General features: G+C 45.9%; 1 protein-coding gene across 1 annotated transcript in view; it reads left to right on the top strand.

The window, feature by feature from the left end:
• Positions 1 to 12,382: 12,382 nt before the first annotated feature.
• TAF1B (TATA-box binding protein associated factor, RNA polymerase I subunit B) overlaps positions 12,383 to 21,367 on the top strand; it is a 254,378-nt gene continuing 245,393 nt past the window's right edge. Inside the window, exon 1 of the mRNA XM_082252374.1 lies at positions 12,383 to 12,494. Within this exon, the coding sequence (XP_082108500.1) occupies positions 12,477 to 12,494 (18 nt within the window). The 5' untranslated portion in view covers positions 12,383 to 12,476. The remainder of the gene's footprint in view (positions 12,495 to 21,367) is intronic.

The following is a 21,367-nucleotide window of genomic DNA, read 5'->3' as shown; positions in this document are numbered from 1 at the left end:
TGGATAATGTGAGTTATCACTGAATTCACCCGCCATGCCAGAACCTTAGCTAATAGCTTGACGTCTGCCTGGAGCAGTGAGATGGGTCTGTAGGATCCCGGGTCTGTAGGTGATTTCCCAGATTTAAAGCGGAGTTCCACCCTGGATTTTTTATTTTTTTTTTTAATACCCCCGGGACAGTCAGGGCTAGTGCATTCCACAATGGCTAGCCTCTGATCTGTCCCGGGTTGCACTTACCTGTTAGGACAAATACTTACCTTGCAAACGTCTTGTCCAGCGCTGCCATCTCAGATGTGGGCAGCTTGAAGCCAGCGCGTCCTCTTCGGCGTCTTCTTCCGCCTTCTTTGGTCCCACGATGCTCTGCGCCGGCCCCGACGTCACTTCCGGGTCGCGCGCGTCATCCCTCCACAGCTTCTGGGCATGTCCAGAAGCTGTTTAGAAGGGGATGACGCGCGCGACCCGGAACTGACGTCGGGGCCGGTGCAGGCGCAATGATTCCTGGGAGCTATGACGTCCAGCTCCCAGGAATCATTGCAGAGCCAGGAAGTGACGACGGGCCGCGGCCGAGGAAGGAGGAAGAAGGAAGTAAGGTAAGTATATTTTCTTCGCTACGAGGTAAAAAAAAAAAAAATATGCGATTATCCATTTCTTTTTCAGGTGACCCGGAGCGAGAAGATGGAGGTAAGTATAAAAATAGGGTGGAACTCCACTTTAAGCAAAAGCACAATGCTTGCCCTAGACATGAATTCCGGCAGTGTCTCAGCCTCTCTAGCAGCCCGAAACACCTCCAGCAACTTCGGCATTAGCAGCCCCGAGAAGGTTTGATAAACCTCAATGGGGAACCCATCGTCCCCGGGTGCCTTGGCTCCCGGAAAGAGGGCCAGTGCCTCCACCAACTCCTCCTCAGTAATAGGTGCCTCCAGCCCCTCCCGCTGGTCATCCGTGAGTTTTGGAAGAGATATGGTATTCAAATACTCCTGCAATTCCTCTTGAGTATACGTGGCCCTTGAGGAATAAAGATCGGTGTAGAATCTAACAAGCTCCGCCATAATATCCTCCTGCCTATTCACCAAATGTCCAGTTGGTAACCGGAGGGCCCCGATGGGGGGAACCGAAGGGCGCGCCCCCACCAAGCGGGACAGTAGGCGGCCCGTCCGCTCCCCCTCTTCATAAAACGTGGTCTTTGTAAAAAAATGTTTTTATCAACCTTAGAACTGACCTTCCCCACTCACACCGATTGGGCTGAGAGCCAGGCTGCCTTCTTATCGTCAGTAGAATCAGTTATATATTCCTCCTCCAACCTCTGCGCACTACGTGCTAACTGTTCCTCAAAGTGCTTAGACCCCGTTTGGACCTGTCTGATGTTAGCTATCAATACCCCCCGAAGGAAGCATTTAAAGGCATCCCATCTCGCGATCACATCCCCGGGGTGGCCATGTATCTCAAAAAATTCCCCAATGGCTGCAGAGATGCCATTATCCTGCGGGAACAGTTTCAGCCAAAAAGCATTGAACCTCCAGGGGGCCCTGTTTAAGACCACCCGGGGGCGCACCGCAAGCTGGACCACCAGCGGAGAATGATCTGAGATTCCTCTCAGGGTATATTCCGTCTCCTCCATAACAGGGAGGACAGCCCTATTACACACACAGAGGTCAATTCTAGACAGGGAGGAATGGAAAAACATGAAAACTGAACCACACCAGGGTGTTTTAAACGCCAAACCTCCGATCACTCCACCTCCTCCAAGAAGCGGGAAAGGGCCGTGCCCCTAGCAGCAACTGAGGAGGGGGACAGTGGATGCCTATCCCAGGCGGGGTCCAGTATACAATTGAAGTCCCCCATAACAATCAACGGGGTGCCCAGTTTGTCTAGTATACATGTAAACTGAAACAGTACGCAATGCAAAAAGATAAACCTCCCTTCCGGATCCACCTGCACCCCCAGTTCCTGAAAAGCCAGCGACCTGTGAACCAGAACGCTGACTCCCCTGGAATATGTGGAGTGGGTGGAGTGGTACCCCCAACCCACCCAAGAGTACTGCAAACAACCCACAGTGTCCCCCTGCAGGTGAGTCTCTTGTAGTCCTATGATGGCCGGGTGGTGTCTCTTCAGTTGTTTGGCAATCATGGCCCATTTCACTGGGCACCCGAGGCCTCGGACATTCCATGAAATTACAGGCACTCCAGCCATGACAAGGTATAAAGATAGTGCGGGGCCTCGGCCCCCTGACACAACTCTCGGGCAGCAGAGCAGCAAGCTACTCCCAGCAAGAAAAAGAGTAGAGGTATGGTGAGGTTAGGTACACAGTTCAAAAAATCAAATGTGGTTGGAGTTCTCTCAAAAAACAAAAATGGAAACCAAGGTGGTAAGTCTCAGTACAGCAAGGCACAACGGCGCCTTGTCACAAACTTGAAAGCGGGCGGGCAGTCCAGTCCCGGTGAACTCGACAACGGCCGAACAATTCAGTGATGGCCGCCCGCCCAAGAACGCACAACCGTGCAGAGAAACCATGGTGAACCACACCAGAAGTGTGGGTAGACCCAGCAAAGCCCAATTATTCATACCTTGTGTAGAGCTTCACTATCCAAACGTCCCCGGCCGGGCCAATATTAATCCGTACTTGTAAACACATCCAGAGGGTAGTAAACCCTAACACAATAGGTACCGGTCGTTCCGTCGCTCCCACTCAGTCCCCTGGATCTTCAAGGCGTCTGCGACGGAGAGCGGGCTCGTGGAAATCCAGCCAATTCGCTGCATCCGTGGCCGCGTCAAAAAAGTGTGCCCTTCCCTCAGCCGTGACACGCAGGCGAGCAGGGTACAACATAGCATATACCAGGCCAAGGCGGCGTAGTCGTTGCTTCACATCAATGAACTTTGCTCTTTGCTTCTGTACCTCGGCCGAGAAATCAGGGTAAAATTACACTCTGACACCATTGAATCGTATGTCTGCCTTTTCTCTGGCCAGTCGTAGAATCTTCTCTCTATCTCGGTAGTGAAGTATTCTTGCAAGCATTGGTGTGGGGGCATTGCCAGGCAGGGCCCTTGTGGGGACCCGGTGTGCCCTCTCCACAGCGAACAAGGGGGAGAATGAGGCCCGCTCAAAAGTTTCACACAGCCAAGTCTCAACAAAATCAGTGGGGTCCCTGCCCTCCACTTTCTCCGGGAGCCCCACTATGCGAACATTATTGCGTCGCAGGCGATTCTCAATGTCGTCTGTCTTGTCTTTATTCGCCTGTGCTTGCCTGGCAGTAGCCCTAGATTCTGCAATCAGAGCAGGGACCTGGTCTTCCAAGTCACAGATGCGACTCTCCGCAGCCGTTGTATGCTCACAAATTTTCTGCAAGTCCTGTCTGAGGAGAGCAACCTCCTCAGTGAGACCCTCCAGTCTGTCTTTCACCGTGTTCACTGAGGCAGTACAGCGATGCACAGCTTGTAAGATTTGGCTCAGAGTGGGCTGGTCAGTCTCATGAATATCATCCAACATATCCATCTCCAGAGCAGACTGCTCTGGAAGTCCTGCATCCCCCGGGCCGCATGTCACTTCCCCTGGTGCCTGGGTGTCAGCAGAGTGTGCAGAATCAGCATCGCCGGCTCCCTGGAGGTCACAGAGCCGCTTGGCATAGAGCAATATGTCCCCTGCGTTGTCCTTACCCCCAGTTCTGGTCGATTTAGGTTTGGTGCCAGTGTCTTTATTCTTCTCCTGCCCACGGGAGGCAGGCTGCGGTGTCCCAGGGCCGGCGCCATCTTGGTTGGCAGGGACAGCTCCACTGCCTTCATTTTGTTTGCTCCCCCTGGTCATGGCGGCTCCGGATCGCAGCATGCAGGGTACCGCTGCGTGCAGAGGAGACCCAGGAAGATGGTTCCGGTGTTCAGGAGATGATAGCTGGCCGGGGCAAGGAATGAACTACCGGAGTAGCGGCGGGAGCTCCGTGAGATGCGACTTCTCATATGTCCGTGCGGCCACGCCCCCCAATCTCTACCTTTAGACTGTCTGCAGATCGGCCTCTACATTTTCGGCACAATGTCAAAAAATAGAGAGTGTGCAGAGCAGGATGAGAAAGTGCAATACTGGATTTTAAACAGTGTAGGCACCTATTTTGAATGTTTTACATAGCTATATCTGCAAAAGGGGCCAGCTTGAAGTGATCTAGCAGGACTTCATTGTCCGACTAAAGTTTATTAGGGAAGAAGACGGGAAGCCACTCACTGTCACAAGCCCCTAAGAGTTTCAAGTGCCAGGTGGCACAGTCTGTGAACCGGATACTTTAATAAACATAAATATTTGCTTTTAACGGTAAGCGGCTTCCCCCTTCTTCTTCCATGAGGATTAAAGTACTGCAACTATTACAGCTGTTTGTGTTCTCAACTGAACTGTCAAGCTATGAAGTGGTGTCATTACTAATCACATGTGCAGCACCATGGCAACAAACAGAAGCTAAGTTGGCAGCTCCCTTGACTGTATAGGATAGGAGGGTTTTGTTATGTTTTAACAAGCCTTGGTCAATGATTTTTAACCTTATCCACTCCAAGTTTAAAATTTTAAAGTGCGTCATAACTCACGTCAACACACAAAGTAAACGTACCTTGATGCATGCCAACGCATGAGCCAAACAATACAAAAATTTCATTTCTACGCACATTCATAGAACTAAATGGGCTCTAAGGTAGTTCTAAAGTGGTTGGCATTTGGAAAAACTGGCAGAGCTCCTGCTCCAAACATTGATGGGATACATGTACTACCAAAATCTAAAATGTGGTACTAGCTTTAGGGAAGAATGCTCCTCTGACACATCAGGCTGTGACTTACGCAGCATGACTCCTCTAGGAGTTCAGCAAAGGAGGTCTCCAACATCCCTGTAATTTGTATTCCAATATACATATATGGATGCATACTTCCATGTTAAGCCTGGTACACACAATGAGATTATCGGACGAATGATCCTGAAAATTATTTTAAAGCGATATTTAAACCAAAACCAAAAATGTATTATAATGCAGCTTGCCAATCATTACATGTGGTGACTGCATCAGTTTTCTTTTTTTAGGCTTTGATCCCTGTTTTCGCCTGATGATCTAGCCAGTAACACACTTCCAGTATTATTGAGTCTTCCTGGAGGAACAGGAGACACAGCAGACAACAGCATTGTCAGTCTAGGGGTAGGGGAGTCTTAAATGTATTAGCAGAATTAAATGCATTAACAAACTAAAGTCAAACTCCAGCACTGTGACCTCTCCAGAAGGGAAACAAAGTGGATTCATACACTGAGGTCCTTCATCCCAGAGGGCCTCAGTGTTGAATTAGATATAAATTGTTTCCTTAGTGATCAATGATGATGACATGAGTTTGTAGATGTAAGTTATCCTATTTTTAGTTTAGGTTTTAGTTTAGGCACATTTCTATTGCTGTGGTTCTTCTATGGATCATCCTTCATTGTGCTGGTGGCACTATGTCAAGAAATGAAAACAGTGGTGGACCAGGGGAGAGCAATAAAAAACAGACAGATGTTCTAACTTTTCCTCAATTCATTATTTGTTAGCTGTTTTTGCTGTTTTTGTCCCCATATGGGTTCTTACACAGGGCTGTACAGAGTAAAATATAGTTGTTGCTGTGGTGCTCGAGAGCCACAGCTGCAGCATAATTGTGCCCATTGATATGTATTACAGCATACGCTGTGCAAGACTAGATATACATAATTGCCAGCACTCAGAGAACAAAGGGTTGCAGGGACCCACCCTGCTTGTAATGGATTTTAAAGGCTTTGCATGAGACGAAAACAGATTTTATAAAAGGTATATATTTTATTTACAACATTTAAAAAGTTGCATAGTACAGGAAAATATAAAAACATTGTATAGATGCCTAAATATGATACAGATTTTCGAATGACACCTTCTACAAATATACCATTTGGATAAAGCAATAAGCTGGGGGTGTGTATGTTGTTCGGTCATCCGAGAGTTAATGCGTTTCGCTAATTGTGTAGCTTTCTCAAGATACGTTCATTAGGTATCATATTCTGAGCAACGTATGACGGGATATCGAGGGCAGGCTGGCAGCATCATCTGTTGGTGCTCTGTGGGAAGACATGGAGATCCTGTGGATACATTCCTGGTGGTCAGTCTATATAGGAGGTGATCTAAGGGACATTTATCCCTGTGCATTGATATTATTGGAGGACATTTGTTAATTTAGCTCTCTCTGGTATGTGAAGGCTTACACAGCTACAGGGCTTTTTTTCAGCGGGAACGCGGGGGAACGCAGTTCCGACACCTCCAGTCTGAATGTATGCAATGGCAAAGGGGGTGCTGGGGTCAGTGGGGTGAGCTGAATGGCCTATTGATGCTGGCTGCTGGGGGATCTATTGTTGCTGGGGTGAATCTATTGTTGCTGGAGGGCATATGGGGGGGGGGGGCTATTGTTGCAGTGGAGGATTTATTGTTGCTTGGGGGAACTATTGTTGCTGTGGGCTATTGTTGTTGGGGGGGGGGGGGTCTTTTGTTGCAGGGGAGGATTTATTGGGGGGGGGCGATTGTTGCAGGGGGGGATTTATTGGAGCGGGGGCAATTGTTGCTGGGGAGGATTTAGTGTTGCTGGGGGCTATTGTTGTTGGGGGTCTATTGTTGCTGATTCCAGGGGATCTTTTTTACTGATTTTCTAGTTATTAACAAATTCTATACAAATTACCTAGAACCCCAACATGATACTTGGTTCTGTATTCTCTAAAAGGGTGGGGGGGTGGGGGGTACTGGGAGGTGGGTAGAGGGTGGAACCAAAGGACAGCGCTGGGAGGTGGGTAGGGGTGGAGACAAGGGGGGGCTCTGAAGAGGGGAGTACCTGCACCTATTCTCTGAGAAAAAAAGCCCTGCACAGCTATATCTACTTATCTCTATTTAAGAGGTCGTTCTGGCTAATCTAGACCTATTTGCCATCTTTGCTGGATTATGAAGCAGCTTTAGCCCCTGTGTCTGCCCCACAGATGTTACGATGCTCTTGATGTCCTGCCATGCATTGCTCAGAATATGATACCCAATGAATGGGTCTTGAGAAAGCTAAGCATTTAGCGAAACGCGTTGACCCTCGGATGACCAAACAACATACACACCTCCAACTTACTGCTTTATTCAATAGGTATATTTGTAGAAGATTTCATATGAATATCTGTAACATATTTAGGCATCTATATGATGTTTTTATATTTTTGTGCACTACACAATTTTTGAATTTTTTAAATGATGTAAATAAACTGTATACCTTTTTATAAAACCTGTTTTCATCTCATGCTATGCCATTAATGTACATTACAAGCAAGGCGAGTCCCTGCAACCCCTTCTTCTACTAGAGATTTGGATGTAGGCAGAGTGTAGAGGTCTTCCTTTTAAAATGCCAGCACTTATATTTGCACGCATTCAAATACTGACATATTTTTCGAAACCTGAAATTCACTTTACAGCCCAATTGATCTTCCATTGAAATTAACGAAAAATATTCCAGGTCCATCAAAACAAAAGGTGTGCAAAGTCTCACAGTTTATTTTTTCCTAAAGCAGCCACAGCCTGAGTAGAAAAGCCTGTCCCCTGCCTGAGTAGAAGGAGCCTTGTTCTCTGTGTAGAAGCAGTAGTTTCTCTGCAGAGGTCTGACAACACCCATGCTTAGTCAGAACTAAAGCTCTGAAATCAGAAAAGCTCATGCTCCCTGCAGATTGGAGAGCTCTGATTCGGGAGGGGTTTATTAGACCTCTGCAGAGATACCACTGCTTCTACAGAGAGAGCAAAGGTTCTTCTCTGCAGCTGCTGACAATGGGACTGGCTTTTCTACTCAGGCTGTGGCTTTAGAAAGAATTTTAAAGTGAATATAAGCCTTCACATATACCCAGTGAAGTGAACAGCCTCAGATGATACACAGAGATGAAACAAATGTCCTACATAAGTTTTTCATGTTTATCTGCTATCTTCAGCATGCTATATTCTTTCGAAAGTGAATATGTTAGTATTAGAATTTGTCCTTCCTGTTTCAGCTGTGGGAGCCTGGTATACACTGTGTGTGAACTGATTGGAGGACAGGCACCCCCCCCCCCCCTTCCACATAAACAGAAGAATGTAGATACTTGCACCCACCCTGACACAACTTTTAGGCTGCTTTTATCGCCTGTGTCTGAGAACTTGTCAGAAATTCTCATGCTGATAACAGAAGAATGGAGCAGCAGAAAATCAAAATCACTGGACTTAGTGCTTTGGAGAGAGATAAGTAAACACTACAGATATATATGCTCAGGTCAGATTTCATGAATCGGGTTCACACCTACTTTAAGATTTTGGACTTTGAGCACGATTTGCTTTGATGCCCCTGGAATGTACTTAGTTGATTTAATCTTCAAAATCATTCCTAGATTGTAAGCTCTAGCAAGCAGGGCCCTCTGATTCCTCCTGTATTGAATTGTATTGTGACTGTATTGTCTGCCCTCATGTTGTAAAGAGTTGCACAAACTATTGGCGCTATATAAATCCTGTATAATAATTGGGTTTGAGTTAACGTTTTTGCTGGAGTTGGGTTTTAAAACAATGTCACCCTTGCATTGTTTACATATGCATCAGCACGGCAGCCAATGACCCCTGCCAAGTGGTGGGATTCAAAAAGTTTAGTGACTAGTTCCAACTTTCAAGCATGGTGTAATTTTTTTTATCTAATGTCAGTTAGGGGTCTAAAAAAAATTAATAAAAATTACATAAATCTTTCCCCTAGTTTGTAGACGCGATAACTTTTGCGCAAACCAAAATAAGCTTATTGGGATTTTTTTTTACCAAAAATATGTAGCAGAATACAAATTGGCCTAAAATGATGAAAATTTTGATTTGTGTGAGTTTCACCACCTCAGGGGTCTCATCATCCCCGTCAGGCAGCAGTAGGTCCCCCGGGACTCCCTGTAGGGAAAGAGCTCCTGGTAAGAAATAGCCACAGAGAAGTCTTAAGAAGAGAATGGATCCCTGTCCCCAGAAGAGATGGGGTCCCTGTCCCCAGGGGAGATGGGGGTCCCTGTCCCCAGGAAAGGAGTCCCTGTCCCCAGGGGAGAAGAGGTCTCTGTCCCTAGGCGAGAAGGGGTCCCTGTCCCCAAGTGAGAAGGGGTCCCTGTCCCCAGGTGGGATGGGGTTCCTGTCCCAAGGTAAGAAGGAATCCCTGTCCCCAGGGGAGATAGAGTGGGGTATGGGATGGTGTGTGGGGGACCCAGGGGAGATAGAGTGGGGTATGGGATGGTGTGTGGGGGACCCAGGGGAGATAGAGTGGGGTATGGGATGGTGTGTGGGGGACCCAGGGGAGATAGAGTGGGGTATGGGATGGTGTGTGGGGGATATGGGGTCATCTCACTCACCATGACCAAGCTGCAGCGCACTCATCCTTGGTCACCGGGGCTCCCTCCAGCAGCAGCACAGATGTGCGATCAGCATATCTCAGACTCCGAGGGCGATCTGTGTATGATAGGGGGGAGGAGGGGGGCTGGCCTTGCAGACAAGCCTGCTGTGTCCTACGTCTCTCATAGGGCTCGTGTACAGAAGCACCTGTGTGCTTAATGACTTGCCGACCGTATACTGTATATATACGGAGGCAGAGTGGCTCTCCCAGGCAAAACCATGTATGGATACGTCATTTGCCTGGGAGGAGCTAGGGGGCGAGCAGGCGGCGGCGTGCTCCCACCCCCGATCGTCAGCGGGGAAGCTGGCGCATGTGTCAGACGGCTCCGAATGCTGCCTGACACCCGCAATCTCTCCCCGCTGAGAGAGGATGATCAGCTGTTGTAAACACAGCCGTCCGTCCTTCTCCCTGGGATGATCACAGAGACCATGTGATCGCATGTCTCTGTGATCATATCCCAAGCCCAACCTCCCCACAGTTGGAATCACTCCCCTAGGCTCACATTTAACCCCTTGATCACCAACAGTGTTACCCCTTCCCTGCCAATGTCATTAGTACAGTAACAGTGTATATTTTTAGCACTGATTACTGTAGTAATGTCACTGGTACCCCCAAAAGTATAAAAAAAATGTCAGTCAGGGGTCTGATCCGTCCTCTGCAATGTCGCAATCCCGCAAAAAATCGCAGATCGCCGCCATTACTAGTAAAAAAACCCCAAAAACAATAAAAATGACAAATCTTTCCCGTAGTAAGTAGACGCAATAACTTTTGCGCAAACCAAACAAAATATGCTTATTGCGATATTTTTTTACCAGAAATATGTAGCAGAAATCAAATTGGCCTAAAATGTTAAAGAATTTTGATTGTTACATTTTTTTGGGAATGTTATATAGCAGAATGTGAAAAATATTGTTTTTTTTTTCAAAATTGTCGCTATTTTTTTGAGTATAGCACAAAAAAAAAAAAATATATAGCACAGGTGATCAAATACCACCATAAGAAAGCTCTATTTGTGGGGAAAAAGGATGTCAATTTTATTTGGGTACAGCGTCGCACGACTGCGCAATTGTCCTTTAAAGTAACACAGTGCCGAATCACAAAATAGGGCCTGGTAATTAAGGGGGCAAATCCTTCTGGTCCGGAGCTGGTTAAACTTTATTTGGACGGGAGCCGGAATGGATGCAGTCGACTTGGGGGGGGGGGGGGGGTGGGACTCTGGCTGGGGAGGAGACTGTGCTGAGCGGCGCTGAATAGAGCAGGAGAGAGGCACCCGAAAGAGCCAGCTGAGCACACCGGCGGGGAATTTGAGATTAGGAGCAGCCAGTGCAGTAGAGCAGGGAGGTTTGCTGTCCACCCTCGGAGAAGGCTCTTTAATTAGGCAGCCACAAAGTTTAAATCAACTGCCTAATTAACCACTTAAGCCCCAGAGGATTTGGCTGCTCAAAGACCAGGGCCTATTTTGCGATTCGGCACTGCGTGACTTTAACGGACAATTGCGTGGTCGTGCAGCGCTGTACCCAAATGAAATTGACGCCCTTTTTTTCCCACAAACAGAGCTTTCTTTTGGTTGTATTTGATCACCTGTGCGATTTTTACTTTTTGTGCTATAAACAAATAAAGAGCGACAATTTTGAAAAAATAATATTTTTCACATTTTTTTATATGAAATTCCCCCAAAAAAATGTAAAAATCCAAATTTTTTAACATTTTAGGCCAATTTGTTTTCTGCTACATATGTTTGGTAAAAAAAAAACGCAATAAGCGTATTTTGATTGGTTTGCGCAAAAGTTATTGCGTTTACTAACTACGGGAAAGATTTGTCATTTTTATTGTTTTTTTCTTTTTACTAGTAATGGCGGCGATCTGCGATTTATTTTGCGGGACTGCGACATTGTGGCGGACAGATCGGACTCTTGACTGACATTTTTGACACTTTTGGGGGTACCAGTGACATTACTACAGTAATCAGTGCTATACATATGCACTGTTACTGTAAAAATGACACTGGCAGGAAAGGGGTTAACTTTATTGGTGATCAGTGGGCTAATTGTATCCCTAGGGGTGGGATTCTGACTGTGGGGGGGGGGGGGGGGGCGTGGCTTGTGATGTTACCACAGAGACATACGATCCTACATAGCAGGATCGTATGATCTCGGCAGTTACACCAGGGAGAATGAAAGGCAGCTTTGTTTACATCAGCCGCCTGCCTTTCTCCCTCTCCAGCGGAAGATTGCGCGTGACCGGCGGACATCGGAGCGGCCGGTCACTCGCGCGGGGATGTTATAAACGAGCGGGGCGGGAGCTCGCCTCTGGTGGCGCGCGCTCGCCCCCCAGAGGCTCGGGGGCGAGCGACGTACCCCTAAGTTGTTTTGCCCAGTAGGGGCTGACTGCCGCAGGAACTAGTCGTGCGGCGGTCAGCAAGTGGTTAAAGAGCTGTCTCCGCCCCTCTAAAATTGCTGCCTGTATCCCTGGCTTGCACCGGTTCGGCGAACTTGCAAGATGTTAGTAACAGGTTTGAATGAACCGGCCAAATCCCACCACTGCCCCCCCCCCCCCCCCCCCAGGGCAGAAACAGAACTAGTGTTGTCACCTCATCCCTTTAATACAGGACACATAATAATTACACAGGTTCTGAGAATGATATAATGCACATAAGGCACCAAGTGAGTTTATTCACCACCTTAATAAGCCACAGAACCTGTGTAATTATTGTGTGTCCTGGTTTAAAGGGATGAGGCGGTAACCCTAAACAGAACCCCTGGGACCCCACAGTGTCTACTAACAATCTGCAACTCTACATGACCTATAACAGCCTACCTAACTGGCAGAAAAGCAGGCAAAGCCCAGCAACATTTCCACACTGACCATTATTGGCTAAGCCTGTCTAGGCTGATCACATGACATCGTGGTGGGCGTCACATGTCGGCGACTACATGGCGGAAGTGACATATAACTTCCGCGCCTCCTACTAACGCCTCATGCCCGAACAAGTTTTGTTTCAGTGATTTGGGGAACTTTTTGGTCTCGGCAACCTGCGATGGTAGAGACTGAAGTCTAATGCGCTGCGGCCATGGAGGAGGAAGACACGGTACGTACGCTGACGTCATTTAGAGGCGCCTAGTGCATGTCACGTGGTCACCTCATGCCTCTCCTACTGGAGGAGTGACTGAGATCGCATGGTGTGTTCTGTCAGTGATGAGAGTGGAAGGAGGTTATGATGATTGGAGTATATACAGTGTACAGTCCGCACACAGCTCCGATACCTGGTAGTCATAAATCCCGCACCATAAATGTGGACTGTGTGTAATTCTACCATTGGAGACTTATCCCACCGCCCCACTTTCCTCCTACAGTCTCCTCCTTCTATCGCTATATAAATATGGTTCAATGCTCCCCTACATACATATCCTCTCTCATAGCATAGAGGAACATTGGAATGTACAATCGCTGGCAGTGACACACTTCTATCTATAATCAGTGGTCTCCAAACTGCTTCTTTGTATCTGGCCCTTGGGGCACTATTTTCATCCACTGATACCAACAATGTGACTTAACTCCCCCCCACTAACACCAAAGAAGATAAACCATTCCTCCCAATAACCCCAACAACAGGGCTCAATGACACCACCAGTAGGGCACAAGTCTTCCAACTGACACCAATGAAAGTAAACCATTCCCACTGACATCAGTGCAGGTAAACAGCTCCTCCCACTGACACGAGTGCAGGTAAACAGCTCCTCCCACTTACACGAGTGCAGGTAAACAGCTCCTCCCACTTACACGAGTGCAGGTCAGCAACTCCTCCCACTGACACGAGTGCAGGTCAGCGACTCCTCCCACTGACACGAGTGCAGGTCAGCGACTCCTCCCACTGACACGAGTGCAGGTCAGCGACTCCTCCCACTGACACGAGTGCAGGTCAGCGACTCCTCCCACTGACACGAGTGCAGGTAAGCGACTCCTCCCACTGACACGAGTGCAGGTCAGCGACTCCTCCCACTGACACGAGTGCAGGTAAGCGACTCCTCCCACTGACACGAGTGCAGGTAAACAACTCCTCCCACTTGCGCCAATACAGGTAAACAACTCCTCCCACTTGCGCCAATGCAGGTAAACCACTCCTCCCACTGAGGCCAATGCAGGTAAACAACTCCTCCCACTGAGGCCAATGCAGGTAAACAACTCCTCCCACTGGCGCCAAGGAAGGTAAACAACTCCTCCCACTGGCGCCAAGGAAGGTAAACAACTCCTCCCACTGGCGCCAAAGATGGGGGTCTGTTTATTTTCACTGACATTGGGAACTTTTCTGCTCCCGCTGGCCACAGTCAACCCTCCCCCTATGCCTGGGGAAAGTAAACTGGCCCTTTGTTTAGGAAGTTTGGAGACCCCCCTAATCCAGGGCCTGACACACTTTCTTTGAATCTCAGAGCCAGATAAAAAAGTTAGGAGCCAGTTTGTGTGTGTGTGCGTGCTCGCCGATATGTAACGTGTATCACAATCGGCATTTGTATGTACGTATATGTGGGGTCTCAAATATTTTGGGAGGGTGGATTTTATGTGCATGGGTGTAACTTTAACTTTATACCATTACATTTTTTTCATCACACAAGGCTTGAAAAAGTCCCCTATGTGATGTTTTTTGGTGACAGGTTCTCTTTAATGAGACATGTCTCCCCTTTCCTCCACTGAATGTAATGCAGTGCAGATGCAGAGGAACTTTACCTGCATGACTGGAAGCAATAGGGTGGCAGCGGAGCTGCCGGAATCCTTCCACCTAACCAGTGCTAAGCAGCAGAGCTGAATATAGAATTTAAAAAAAAACAGCCCGGCGCCCAGAACTGAATGTCCCGGGTGTCGGGAGATACAAACTGTGCATCCTTCCAACAGTGAATGGGCTGACAAAAGCCCAGGCAGCAGGACGCAATTTCTAGTCGCCATGGTGACCTGGCATCTGGGGTTTGTTGAGCCCTGCCCTAATCTATACAAAGTTCAAAAAATTGTATTGACATTAAATCAGAACTGTACCATGCACTAAGAGCCCATTCAGATTAGCGCGACTTGTCAGGTGACTTGTCAGCCTGACAAGTCACGGTCCATTGATTAGCACAGGACCCGTTCTAATAGGAGTGACACAACTTAGAAAAAGGGTCCTGTTCTACTTTGGGGCGACCTGGGAGCGACTTGCATAGACTTCCATTATGTGAAGTCCCTGCAAGTCGCGCCGAAGTCGCGGTGCACAGCGGTGCACGCGACTTCACAGGTCGCCCCCGAAGTCGGATCGCCTCAGTGTGAACCGGCTCTTAAAAAGGTCCACATCCAAACAACGTCTGTAAACAATAATAAATAGAGGCGCACCAAATGGAAATTTTGGTCCTGAAACCGAAAATGCAGGATGCACTTGGCTGTAAATGACAGTTAAAAAATAAAAATAATATATAATATTCAATTTTTTTATTTAATAGCATGAATTTAAAATGATTGTAAAGTCCTTGCCTCCTCTGTGCAGTTGGTTAGTTTTGCACAGAGCAGCCCAGTTCCTCCTCTTCTCGGGTCCCCTCCCCCCTATTTAGTGCCCCCACAGCAAGCAGCTTGCTATGGGGGCACCCGAGCCAAGCCACAGTTCCCTGTGTCCATTCAGACACAAAGCCACGGTTCCCCCCTGCCCCCTCTCTCCTAATTGGCTAAACGACTTTGATTGGCACCGATGCTGTGTCTTAGCCATCAGAAGGGAGAGTTCTGGATGGCTGAGGCACTCGTGCACATCGCTTGATAAAGATGGGGCTCAGGTAGGTATTGGGGGGCTACTACACACACAAGGTTTTTTGATGTTAATGCATTAAGATAAAAAAAAAAAAAAAAACCTGACTTTACAACCACTTCAAATGAATATTAATTGATCAAGAAAAATGCATCCCTTTAAATTCTATGTATGTCTTCACATTGGTCCATTGCACATCTGTTGTGGTGTTAAAAATCGTGCTTGCTGCATTTTTGGTCAGTTGAAAAACCGCACCAACCCCCCATTGAATTGCATTAAAAACGCAGCAAGTACGAATCAACCGTGTCGCGTTTTTGAGTCACATGACCTATGAAAAACACACCAATCACACGCGTTTTCAACGCCATTATCAGCACCTTTTTCTCTATCGTCAAAATGTCGAAAACGCCCTTTTTGGCAAAAATGTTTCAGCTGCAGAAATTTCCTCTATTACCTCTTGCTGTCTGGGGCAATTTTGAAATTTTTCGCATACATGTTAAAATTTTCATCTTCCTGGGACCAACATAGCAGCATACATGTGGCAGTATTCTGCCATGGATTGGCGCCAGGAAAGGAAAGTTACGGTAAATGTTTGATACAATTTTAAATTTTTTGGTTAGAAAATGACTTGAACCCCCCCCCAAATATTAGAGGCCCTGGAGAATAAAATGGTTGGTGTTGCAATTTTTTATGTCACACAATATTTGAGCAGCCACAAACACAAATTTTCAGGAAAAAAAATGTAGTGCGCACAAACACATTATAATACCATTTTTTTGGGGGTAAAATAAAACAAAAAAGATGATGCACTAAGTAAAAAGATACCAAACATGTCAAGATTTAAAATTGCGAACGCCCATGAAATGGCGACAAGCTATGGCACCTAAAAATCTGCCTAGGGGACGCTTTAAAAGCCTTTACAGGTTTAAAGTAAACGTGATCTTACGGGTGACTCTGTTATATGGGCTTTGCGTAGCCCTGTATGATTTTGTTGCTTCCTTGTGACATGTGACCGCATGTTTGGTACAATCACAGCCCATCATTGCTTTGTACAAGCTGCTGCCCACAGCTGTACACAAACATTTTGTACTCCTTAGTGCAGAAATAAATGCTTCTATTGACTGCTTACAGCTCACTGACTTGAGCCCATACAGTACCAGCCGTGGCTAAAAGTTTTGGGAACTACACTAATATTAATTTTCAGAAAATCTGCTGCTTCAGTGTTTTTAACTCTTTTTGTCAGATGTTACTATGGTATACTGAAGTATTATTACAAACATTTCATAATTGTCAAAGGCTTTTATTGACCATTACAATAAAGGAGTTGTAAAGTCAGTTTTTTTTATCTTAATGCATTCTATGCATTAAGATAAAAAAACCTTCTGTGTGTAGCAGCCCCCCCAGCACCCCTAATACTTACCTGAGCCCCCTCTCTGTGCAAGCGATGTCCACGAGTTCTTCAGCCATTCTGGGACTCTCTCTCCTGATTGGCTGAGATACAGCCATGGCGCCATTGGCTCCCACTGTTGTCAAAGTCAGTCATCCAATCAAGAGAGAGAGGGGGAGGGGACAGGCCGTAGCTCTGTGTCTGAATGGACACAAGGAGCTGTGACTCGGCTTGGGTGCCCCCACAGCAAGTAGCTGTGGGTCAGGAGCACCAAAGAGGGGCCTGGAAAGAGGAGGATTGGGGCTGCTCTGTGCAAATCCAACTGCACAGAGGAGGTAAGTATAATTTGTTGTATTTTTATTGATTGAAGATGGGATATCCTCATTATGGAGAGATCTCTTGCTTCCTGCTGTTTTTTTCTGGGTTAGGAAGTGATTGGATATCTCCTTGATGGGACACAGCAGGAAAAACTCATAGAAGTCATAACCATAACCATTCTGAAACTCCAAGAAACAGTTGTAGCTTTACAAGCAATTTAAAGTGAAACTTTGGGGAAACTTTTCATTACCTCTACTAATGAGTATCCCATGTTTGGATGGCTGTTTACTGTACAAATCCTATCTTTATTGATGCTGGGTATTATTCACAGCGCTCGTTTTCTAGTGTTGCAACCAAAAGTTCAAGCTCTCATACAGTAAAGAATCCTGTTGCTCACACTCTTTCCTTGTCCATTCACAAAATCCTTGTTTCCTTTTCACTGAATGCAAGGTGTTCTTTGAATGGACAAGGGAAGATCCTGCCGTTTTTCCACCCCTCCTCTCTTCTCTTTTTGCTTTGTCTCCTTTATCAGATCGTAGCGCCAGAAGAGTTGAGAAATATTGGGCATCAAGATCACTACTGTACTGCTTACGGTTTTGTTTGCTGGATAGGAAACTGTACCCAAAATCTTGAAGAAACACATCTTTCTCTACATCTCCTGCTGCTTTTTTGACCATTACCCCCACCATTCATCTTGTGCAAACCTCACTCGGGATCTCCAAATAAAAATCCAAAAATTCTTACCTAAAACATCACTGGACTTCAATTAATTATAGTGGGATGCAGCTGCAGGCACTGTTTTTTAGAGCCGACGGTCGGCTTTCTTGTAAAACAAACTAGCTGCTGGATTGCTTTTAGAGCAGCAGGGGGGGACACCTATGTGGCTTTACCGGGATCTCCCGTCCCACCGGGAGTCCTGATTGGCCAGATGGCACTTCCCCTGGCTGTTCACAGAGCAGGACGAAGCAGATCAGCTTTGTTTGGCTCTGTGATTTAGTAACCCGGAAGCGATGACCTTGCATCACTTCCAGTTTACCTGGATGTACTGTAAATGGCACCATTTTTAGCATTCAATCACCTTGAGGTTGGTGTGATCAAATGCTTTTAATGGCAGACCCCCAGATCTCTCCATATAGAGTACTTGTCACATACCTATTGCTTTTACAAGGGATGTTTACATACAAAAAAAAAAAAATGTAAAGTGCCCCATCTCCTTACTCCTCTTCTCTTCCAAACTCCTTGAACGATTGGTCTACAGCTGACTGAGCGGCCATTTGACTAAGAACAATTTTCTTGATACCCTTCAGTTTGCCCTCAACATTCCACTGAAACTGCTCTCCTAAAACTCAAAAACAACCTACTAACAGCTAACACCTATGGACACTATTCTGTACTACTCCTCCTGGACCTCTCTGCTGCCTTTGACACAGTAGACCACCCCCTCCTCCTCAAAAAAACTCCACTCCTTTTGGCCTCGGTGACCGTACTCTTCACTGGTTCTCATCCTACCTATCCCAACGCACCTTTAGTGCTACTTACAACTCTACTAACTCCTCTCCTTTTCTCTGTCCGGGTCCCCCAAGGTTCTGTTCATGGACTGCTCCTTTTCTCAATCTACACCTCCTCCCTGAGTCCGCTGATTGCCTCACATGGCTTTCAATATCATCTCTACGTTGATGACCCCCAAATCTATCTCTCCACCCCTCAGGTCACTCTCCTCACGCATCACCAGCTTACTAACAGACATATCAACCTGGATGTCACATCACTTCCTCAAACTCAACCTATCCAAAACTGAGCTCATGATATTTCCTCCACCACGTTCTTCTTTCCCTGATTTCTCAGTTAACATCAACGGCGCAACTATCAACCCATCCACCCATGCCAACGTCCTAGGTATAATCCTGGAATCTGAACTATCTTTTCGGCAACACATCCAGTCACTGTCCAAAGCTTGCCGCCTCAACCTCCAACATCCCCAGGATACATACGCCCCTTCCTAACCAATAAAACCACAAAGCTTCTAATCCACTCCCTTGTCATCTCTCGTCTCGATTACTGCAACTCCCTTCTCATTGGCTTACCTTTTAAAAAAAGGCTATCCCCCCCCCCCCCCCTTCAGTCCATTATGAACGCTGCTGCCAGGCTCATCCACCTTGCAAATCGCTCTGTGTATGCTACCCCTCTTTGCCAATCCCTCCATTGCCACTCTTTTTTGTTTATAGTGCAAAAAGTAAAAATCGCACAGGTGATCAAATACCACCAAAAGAAAGCTCTGTTTGTGGGAAAAAAGCACGTCAATTTCATTTGGGTACAACGTCGCACGACCGCGCAATTGTCTGTTAAAATCAAGCAGTGCCGAATCGCAAACTAGGGCCTGGTCTTTGAGCAGCCAAATCCTCCGGGGCTTAAGGGGTTAAAAAGGCAAAATCATTGTATTGGAAAGTTTGTAAATTTAACCAAATGCTTTAAAACTGAACACTTAGTCCAACAAAGTTAATTTAAATACATTCCTCAATAGCTACAAAGCTTATAAATTTACTTTGTGCCCACCAAACACCATTACAAACCCATGTATTATATTGCAAAGGTAGCAATGACCCCATCATTGTGCTGCATGTGCAGAGAGAAGAGCTGTGGGAGGGACCCAGCAGGCTCCACCCACTACAAGCTGCCTGCAGACAACTCTAGGAGTGGGAGGAGACAAGACCAGTCACCCTGCATAAGGAGAGAGTGCAGCAGTGACTGGGCTGTATTCCTGGGATCTCCTACACAGAAGGAAAAGTGTCAGAGTTGTCTCATGCAAGATTCAAATACCAATATTCATTCTTCTTTTATTTAGACAATATTTGTTTACTCCGGATAACTATGTTGCCCCTTCAGCATGTTAAGTAAGAGGACATACAGCAAAAACTGATTATTCAAAGTAAAGTATATTTTCATTTAAGTGATCTTACATTTTTTTTGTTTTTTCTTTAAATTACAAACATGTAATACTTACCTGCTCTGTGCAATGTGCATGCACACACAAGGTTTTTTGCCTTATTGCATACAATTCTTTAAGGTTAAAAACCTTCTTACTTTAGAGCCACATTGAGGTAAAGGCTAAAACCTTTAGCCTTTACATCCACTTTAATTTAGAGTTCTAGCCGTACATTTAGAAACCCATTCCAAAACATCCTTTAATTCATCTGTGGCTATAACTAGGACCAAAGGGAGTAATTAACTGTTTATCTCAGATTAAAATCACACTGCCTTTATTAGGTTCTTCAGAGGTACATCAAGGATATATAAAATGAGAAGCTGTGGTCTACTGATTTTATGTAGCCCTGATGTCCTTTTGAAGTATCCTAATAAAGCTGCTGTGAATTTGATTTAAGATAAACAGCGAGTTACTGCCTTTTGGTTCCTGCTTGTTTTTACATGTGTATGTGCAAACATTTTTCAGTCCAGCACCACGTATAGGAGCGTCCTGGGCTTAATACAGAAAGATCAAATGGTCCTGTTTCTACTTTAAAGCCCAACCCTGGGAAAAGCAAGAATCTTCCCTTGCAGTTGAGCTGCCCCCACACTGTATTGGCTCTTTTACATTGGCAGCAGTGCCTAACGCCCTCTGAAAAGCGATCTTTGGTGGATCACTTTTCAGAGGGCAGTTTAGCAGCGGCAGGCTGGCATTCAGGAACTGATCCTGCCACCTCCTGAATATCATATATTATTACATTTATCATATTATCATGTATTATATACATTTTTTTTTTAATCTCAAGGGGGGATTTTGTATTAAAACCTACACCGCAACTAAAAGCCAAGCGTTTGACTTCAATGGGTGAGTCTGACAGGTGGTGCTGCCTGCCACACTCTGCAGGCCGAGGTAAAATTGTTGCATAGCATCATGGTTGTGGCATGTATACAGCCCTGTCCATCTTTAATGTTGGAGTTTAGATAGGTGGCTGAACTGCAGTTTTACCTCCCTTGGCCACCAATTGTAACCCCCCCAAATCCATGTGAAAAAGCACTAAGGGCTAAAGAAAAACTCTAGGTATGGATATACAGGTGCATCTCATTAAAATTAGAATATCATCAAAAAGTTAATTTATTTCAGTAATTCAATTTAAAAAGTGAAAAATAGATGCTTTACGCACAGAGTTATATATTTCAAGCATTTCTTTCTTTTAATTTTAATAATTATGGCTTACAGGTTGTGAAAACCAAAAATTCAATATCTCAGAAAAATAGAATATTACATAAGACCAATTAAAAAAAAAAAAAAAAAAAAAAGGATTTTTTAATACAGGAATGTTGGCTTTCTGAAAAGTAAGTCCATGTACAGCATAGGATGCACTCAATACTTGGTCGGGGCTTCTTTTGCATGAATTACTGCAATTACTGTTGGGTCTGGTGTCTCTCATTTTACTCTTGATAATACCCCACAGATTCTCTACGGGGTTTAGGTCAGACGAATTTGCTGGCCCATAAAACACACTAATACCATGATCAT

The sequence above is a fragment of the Pelophylax lessonae genome (genome assembly GCF_965119305.1).
Source record: "Pelophylax lessonae genome assembly, chromosome: 3".
Lineage (NCBI taxonomy): Eukaryota > Metazoa > Chordata > Amphibia > Anura > Ranidae > Pelophylax > Pelophylax lessonae.
This window is presented reverse-complemented; position numbering and strand designations above follow the sequence as displayed.